Below are 8,175 nucleotides of genomic sequence, written 5' to 3'. Positions count from 1 at the left end.
ACACTTATATACCAATTAACTTAATGTAACATTTAATAACAAATAATTTGGAACACTGAACAGATTCGAACAGAAAGAATACTATTAAAGTATAGCTAAATGAATAAAGAAATAACGTGTGGGAGGATGCTTTTTTCAACTGTTTGGTTGGTTTAGTCAATATCCTTATTAGCACTACTTATTAGGCTATGTAGCTTAAATAATGACATAATCAGGCCGTATAGAATGCAACATGTTTAATAGCCTAACTTTCAATAGATGGAGAAAAACCTGAAGGTCATGAACGTCGCAATAACGAGGCGTTACGAGTAGCATATGTGTGTGCGCCAGAATGGCAATGTGCGTATGCGTGTGTGAGTGACGTCAGCGAGTGAGTGGACGAGCGAGGAGAGCGAGCGGTAGCGCGTGTGTCTAGTGAAGAAGCGAACGAGTCCGGTAGAATAAAGTACCCATCCTGTCAATAATCGGTGGCCGCTTCATTCCGACCTATAAGCAGACAAACTGCCAGTCAAATCACACAAAACACTAGAGACAGGATCACACAGACCCCCTCTGGATAAATGTCGTTCATATCGCATATGAGCACTTCGACGGCTGCGGAGAAATGCGATCCTCCGTAGCCACGGAGGATTGCAGTCGCATACTTACGGCATCGATAGGAGGGGGCGCTGTCAGCAGACTATTATCTAGACAAATTATTAGCAAATTTCAATCGGACAATTTGACCGCAGAGTTAGAAAGGGCGTATCGCGCTTCTGCCTTCTCACACCGCGAGACAGGATCGTGGCTTTGAGTATCGCGATTTTCGGTTTGACACGCGTATCGTTACAGCCCTAATTTATACTATCCTAGACATCTTTAATCTTATTTACATAGGCCTACAGTAGGCCTGATTTCCTCTGAATGTTTCAATAAAAAAAATCCCTGTCCATGTCAGATCCCTGTCCATCATACTCCTGTTGTCTCCCTGCACACCTCACTGCCTCCTCCATCGATTGCGGCCACAGCCCTCTCTCTGTACAATATTTCATGTTAGATACGTTTCAGGATCAAGTTTGAGATTCAGTTTCAGCATAACTTGTTTTTGAAACCTGACGTGGGGCTGTCACCGCCACCATCATATCTGTCTTATTTATTGCACCCACACAATAGGTCCATGATACCATGCGGGGTCATTTCAGACTCCTTTGCTTCCTAACACCTTATGAGTTCCCTGGGTACACCAGCTGATGGGTCTGTGTATAGATTGGGCATTTGATTCTCGTTTCAGAAACAGAAATACATTAAAAAACGAGTGGTAATTATTATTTCTGTTTTAACATTAAAAAAGGTATAGACAAGGTGCTTTTCTTATAAAGTCAAAAAGGGGCAAACTAATCTAATTAGGGGGATTACTTCCATGGTCGGTAAACAATGCGACTGCTATCGCTCACTCTCGCTTATGATGCTACAATGCTAAAAAACAAATTCGAGCAAAATATGTTTGACAGTGGAAGGATTTACATGGTTGCTTGGGTTATAGACTTCAAGACCCCCCCCCCCCCCCTTTCTCCTTTAAGTTTGGCGCCGAAAAACTCGGCCCATACCAAGTGTGACAGGATATTGTTGGTCAATGAAATGATTGAATAAATGTTCAACATGCATGCATGTAGCCTACTACTTTGACTTTCTAACGAAATTAAGTAAATAAGTAAGTAAATATTAAGCATATATAAAGCACATACGTGCCTTTTTTTTCATAAATATCCTTAATACATAAAGCGGTGCAGTAAGAATTAAATGACGCCTTCCAAGTAGCTCTAAGCACTTCTTATTAATATTAGACCAAACGAGAATCGTAATGGTAGGTAAAACAATACTTTATTAAAGCATGCAATAGGCCTTATGCGCAACATTCTTCCGGGTTCTACAAAACAGTGGTCTTGGCTTCCGGTCGTCCGCTGCTCAATAAGCTGAGTTTATTATGGCGACCTTCTACAGCCGGTGTTTACAGGAGCTACCCCGAACAACTATTACCGATGTGCACAGTATTGCCAAACGGACGTCCAGAGCCCCGGGGACTCTGTTAGACAAGGGATTTAAGTTTTACGCCTCCTCATTTATTCATAATTATGAAGGTATTTACATTTGTAGCTTTTGCTAATAGCGCTCGTTAGCGTTAGTTAACTGTAAGTAGCCTAGTTGTGTACTTGTATGCTATCAGTTAGTTTAGCAGTATTTTTGCTCACAGACAATTCAGACAATCAGATGAAGACTGCATTTTAGCGATGGGTTTATACTACCAACAGTATAATTACTACGATGTCCTGTGTGTTTAAGCTGGTCTTTGTCGACGTGGTACGCTGGTCGTATGTGTCTAGTAGACGCATAAGACCAGACACTACTATCCTAGTAGACTCTACTAGGATAGCTGCTAGGTTTAATGTCGACTAGCTGCTACCGTTCTGGCAGGTGTTTCAGATTTCTAAAACATTGATTTGTATAAAGACAACTGTGATGAATGAATGAATGAAATGATGCTGTATCTTCTTTTCCACCAGTTTCAAACAAAGACAGGTTGAGAGGTACTGTCACTGTCAGAGCAGCTTGTCACAGGTCCATGCAGAAGAATGAAAAACCACACAGCTTGAGCGTAGGCTATGTTCAGGGATGGGTTTGTTAAATTGTCTGTTTCAGTTCAATGACTGTACAGAATGCGTTCATCAAGCCTCTCAGAATGAATATATTTACACTGCAACTGCTTTCATTTGGCCACCAGCATGTTCTCAACTATGTAAACACCATATTCACAAATACAACACATTCTTCTGAGACACTTGATAAATGGCTATAGTCTACCTGTTAGTGAAAGAAGGTAATTTGTGCAAAGTTGATTGACAGTAAATATTTCTATCGACACATATTTGGTATACCTCTACTCGTATGGTTAACAATTTTTGTATACTAAACACACACACACACTATACCGATAAAATCATTAGGACACTTGCCATGACATTACATTCGAAAGCTATATATATGGTTTTCCTCCCCTTTTGCAATTGCTACTACTTGCAACTATTGACACCCTGTAGTGGCAGGCATTCCAGTACTGAGCAATATATGTTTATTGTGGTAGACTTGTAGGAAGCCCCTTGTCTTAATTCAGTGGTATCTGTTCTGCCAACTGTCCAATTGTCTCTTTGTGTATTGTATACAGATAGTGCTTCGTGATTCAGATCCCGTCATCATGACCTCAAGTCAGTGTTCATGCAAAGCTGGCACAGCAGTATGCAATCACACTGCTGCACTGCTCTTTCAGACAGCTCATTACTCCGAGCTCAATATCCAGGTTGTCCCCCCTGTTCATGCCTGTACAGAAATGGAACAACAATGGCACAAGCCCAGAACTGCAGTAAGGGTTGAGGCAAATGCACTGTATATGTATGCAATAGTTAGGCTATGTGTGCTGCAATAAAATAGTAATTTGCTAAAATAAAGTATAGTGATCTAAGGTTAGAAGCATTAGAGGTGCAGCGTAATATAATGGCGACTCTTTACTTCATAAGGGAGTAAAACCCGGGCCTGTAAACAGCATGATTGTTACAAGACCCAGGCTTAACAGGTGCATGGAAGGAGGAATCAGGTGAGGTGTAGTCACTGAGGTCATACATGTAAACATTAGCTGGGGCACAGCAGGTTAGGATTTGTAACAATATCACTGTATTTGGAGGTCACGAGCAGTTACTGAAACCATTAGACTATGCATACCACATATTTTACTTTTATAATTGGAACCTTTTCATGGTAGAATATTACCTTTACCACTTTGTTTTATAGAAGTACACTCTCCAAGGGTGTGCATGGGCACCCTTTTGATATTGGGCTGCTATGCATTGAGGACACATACGAGGACTTTGCTATAGAAGAGAGGCCCCTCATAGCAACTATGGCAATAAGTCCTGAGAAAACGCTGGTGGAGACATCATTTGGCTTAGCCCAAAAGGGAAGTGTTCTGTCTTATCAGCAGCCTATACTACCCACTAAAGTGATCACAATCCACATGGATGCTCCACCTTTCCCAAAGTTACCCATTGATGACTATCAGCTTCCCCCGACAGACATGCTGGAGTTATCACTAACAGACGAACAAAATTTTCATCTGAAAAGTTTGACTGTTACATTAGAAATGACCAGAAAGATTGAAGAGGCAACCAGAGAGCAGGGTGGAAATGTGGAGTGGCATCAGCTGCGCAGGAGTAGAATAACCTCCTCTCACTTTAGAGAGGTGTGTTTTGTGAGGGGAGAAGGCTCAGCACAGTCACTGGCTGAACGCATGCTGAAGGGAACAAGGCAGACAGCAGAGATGAAAAGAGGTGCACACACACACACACACACATAACTGTCCATTTCTAAATGAAATTAACCGTTACCTTTCAATGACATCAATTACAATAATTTGCATTATGATCACTGTATTGCGATCATTCAACTCAAATTTAGAAACATCTTCTATTCAAACAGGTGCAGATATGGAGTTCACAGCAGCTGAAGAATACAGCAAAATCAGGAACGTGAACTACATGCCTACAGGCCTAATTATTCACCCTGATGCCCCATGGCTAGGCACCTCACCAGATGGCCTTGTATTTGACCCTCTTGCACAGCCACCTTTTGGCCTAGTTGAGATCAAGTGCCCCAATGTTAACAGCTATGTAGATTGCAAGTACCTTAACATGAAAGAGGGAACACTGCTCTTAAAAGAATCACACACATATTACTGGCAGGTGCAGGGGCAACTTATGCTTACTGGAATGACATGGTGTGATTTTGTCATTTGTGCCCAAGAAGACATGCTGGTCCAACGAATAGTTGTTGACCCAGAGGTCACAAAAGTAATTAGACAGAAGGCAGACGAGTTCTTTTTCAAGATTTACATGCTCAAGTACCTGACCAGACGTTAGGTACTGAGCACAACATTTAATTGACAATCATTTTCATTAAAATCATTTTCTGTTTCAATCATTTTTCATGTATTTACAATAGGTAGAATGGGTTGGGGGGGGGGGGGGGGGGGCTGCTAAACAACATTGTCAAAATAACAACTGAAACAAGAACAGTTAAAGAATTTGTGCAATTTGAACTCTACACATATTTAAAAGAAAAGTGCTACTCAACATTGTCAAAATAACAACTGAAACAAGAACAGTTAAAGAATTTGTGCAATTTGAACTCTACACATATTTAAAAGAAAAGTGCTACTCAACATTGTCAAAATAACAACTGAAACAAGAACAGTTAAAGAATTTGTGCAATTTGAACTTTAAAATATTTAAAAAAAAAAAATATGACAACGTAGTTAAGGCGGCAGGCGTGTGTTGCTTAGGCGGCCGCCTAAGCTGTAAAGTGCTGTGGGAAACCCTGGGTAAATTAGATCATCTATTTGGCCCACGCCTTGACCAGTGGTTTGTTCTGATAATTAGATAGAAGGCAGGCTACTGCGAAAAGCTGGTTGATACTACCATTAATAGTCAAAGGGATGATGGAATCGAATCATTTATTTTGTTTTATGCGCCTAATCACTCTCTCCACGTGTATTCTCAGCCTGGCAATTTCCTGAGTAGCTAAAACATCTTCACGAGACAGCTGAGAGTTCCTTCCCAGAAAAGGTGGTCTGTGTACTTTGCCCGGTACTAAATCATCAATTGAAAAGCCTTTATCAACCATTACAGCCATGTTTTCATCTAGTAGAGGGATGATTCCAGATTGCTTGAACAGTTCTTTATCGCTAATGGAACCAGAGTACAGTGTTGACACAAAGGTGACGGCACCGTGCGGGGACACACCAATCATTCCCTTTACTGTGGTATGAGACTTATACTGGGAGTACATCTCACTCTGCAAAAGGAGCGAGGAAGGCGTCTGACATTTTAGTTCAGTGCAGTCTACTATCACCTGTGTGTCAGAGTACTTTTCAAACACGTCAGGCATCATGGCACGGACTGCATCAGGGGACATCCAAATGCCCACAGCACCCAAAACTGTGTAGAGAAAATTAGCCCAGGTCCTAATTGTTCTACTAACAGTTGATTGATGTACGTTGAAGCGGTCCGCTAGATCCCTCTCCTTCAGACCCAGAGACAGATAGACCAGAAAGAGGAACAGCTCATCAATCAGCGGTAGACAGCGGTTCTGTTAGTAAGAATGTACAAAGAAAGAAGTACATTGTGTAAGACAAATGTGTTTGTAACAGCATAGCACTACATCGAAAATATTCAGTCAAAGTGGCTTTATTGTCGTACTTCACATGTCAAGATATACAAAGGAATCAAGATGACGTTTCCCACTCTGCAAAAATGCAGTTCGTAATCTTTGTGACATTGACAGTGCAGAATGACAGTCATTAAGTATACACAATGTACAATATGGACATGGTATGTACAGTAGGTATAGAGGAAGGGCAGCAGTGTACAGTGCAAGGGGACTAGCTGTAATAGTGCAAGCATGTGGCTGGGGAGTGAGGGGAGAGAATTTATCATTCTAACCGCTTGGTGTACGAAACAGAGTCTGGTGGAGCAGCTGTGGAGGATCCTGTACCTTCTCCTAGAAGGCAGGAGGCTGAACAGACTGTGTGCGGGGTGGCTGGTGTTGCTCGCGATTCACAACATAGACAAACAGAAAATCAGATGGTCTACTTACTGGTCTACGTGGTGGGTCAGCAGTCTCATCAGGAACTGTGGTTGACGAAGACTGTCCAACACGGACAATTCTCCTACTGACAGGTTCAACCTGATGCAACCAAAATGCATTGAAATGGCGGTAGCTGGCAAATCTGGGGGGGGGGGGGGTGCAATTGTAAGAACATGTTGGATTGGAGCCATACATCATGAGCAGATTTCTATCCTTTATTGATCAAGTAACTGTCTGGGCCACACAAAATACAATTTTCGGGGGTATTGATCAAGTAGAAAAATAGAATAGAATAGAAAATATCACTGCAACATACTTCAACTATCTTGTAGGCATAGCTTTTGGATTTTGAGACTTCTTATTAATCACAGATTCAATAGCTTTTAACACACAATACATATATGTGCATAAAATGTGGACTATGTTGATTGCCATGTGAAATTAGCACAACTAGTAGCTTCCTGTGTAGTGAAGCTTTATTGACAGAATAACTGGCACACACAGAAGGAGTAGCAGAATTCACTTAAGTGAATTAACGTTTCCTACCTCGTGTAAAACCTGATGTCCTCATCGGAGGTCTTGTATCTTTCAAGTCCAAACTTCTGCCCCAATGAAACCTCCTCCAGTCGCCTCTGTAGCTCTATGATGACCTGCTGCTGTGCGTGGATTTTTTCGTAGGCCAGGTCCATAAATGCAGGTTCTGGTCTGCTATCGTAGTCGTGACACAAAGCCACGCTGGCATCGATCGGCACCTCACCCTCATCCTCATCCTCCTCCTCCTCTTGCCGCTGTGTCCTTTGCCACACGCTTGGCCGAGTGACCGGCAGGTTGTAGTTGTTCCAGGCGAACAACACCGGAATCGCCCCGGGTTTCAAACGGCGTCGGCCACCTTCAACGACATCTTCTGGCATAAAATGCCGACTGCAGACAGTGGTGTGTCTCCTTATAACGAATTTATCACGCCTAATGTTTCGGACCCATATCGCCCTAACTGACTCATCCTTTGGAAACTGGTGGAAACTTACGCTAGAGTTAAATTTCCCCGACACAGAACAGCTCGGCACACAACAAAAACTGCTGTTCAGATGTTGCCGTTTCTGGTATTTTAACATTTTAACATTTGTGAAATTTTAATTTCACAAATGTTAAAATGAAATTTTAATCACACGAAATAGAATACTAAATACTAAATAGAATACACTAAAGCGAAACTTAGAAGTTACCAGGAGATCACCTACCGCTGCAGTCAACCAGTGTACGGAAGTGAAAAGCGGAAATGATTAGACCCGTTTACACCTGTTTTCCGGTTCGAACGCTGGGCGCTCCGCATAACCCCTATTGTGTTGTAGAACAAAATAAAAAGAAAACGTATGAAGTGCCTGCATGATATTGAAGCCTACAGCGATCATTAGTTAAAGGTCCCACTCCCATGAAAATCTCACTTTATGAGGTTTTCTAGCATAAATATGAGTTCCCCTAGCCTGCCAATGGTCCCCCAGTGGCTAA

The 8,175-nt window shown here is 41.9% G+C and overlaps 1 protein-coding gene across 2 annotated transcripts; it reads right to left on the bottom strand.

Moving 5' to 3' along the window:
- Positions 1–4,898: 4,898 nt before the first annotated feature.
- Positions 4,899–7,968, bottom strand: LOC115554647 (uncharacterized). 2 transcript variants are annotated; one of them, XM_030371438.1, is made up of 3 exons: positions 7,216–7,962; positions 6,679–6,811; positions 4,899–6,171 (listed from the first exon to the last, which is right to left on the bottom strand). In XM_030371438.1, the coding sequence occupies exons 1-3, from the start codon at positions 7,779–7,781 to the stop codon at positions 5,533–5,535; spliced, it is 1,338 nt and encodes a 445-aa protein (XP_030227298.1). In that variant the 5' UTR covers positions 7,782–7,962; the 3' UTR covers positions 4,899–5,532. The 2 variants fall into 2 exon arrangements, with proteins under 2 accessions (XP_030227298.1, XP_030227299.1); XM_030371439.1 differs by lacking the exon at positions 6,679–6,811 and having other exon boundaries at positions 7,320–7,968.
- Between the last annotated feature and the right edge of the window lie 207 nt (positions 7,969–8,175).

The sequence above is a fragment of the Gadus morhua genome, chromosome 11, assembly GCF_902167405.1.
Source record: "Gadus morhua chromosome 11, gadMor3.0, whole genome shotgun sequence".
NCBI classification, from domain to species: Eukaryota; Metazoa; Chordata; class Actinopteri; order Gadiformes; family Gadidae; genus Gadus; species Gadus morhua.
The sequence above is the reverse complement of the archived record's forward strand: the minus strand, read 5'-3'. Positions and strand labels throughout refer to the sequence as shown.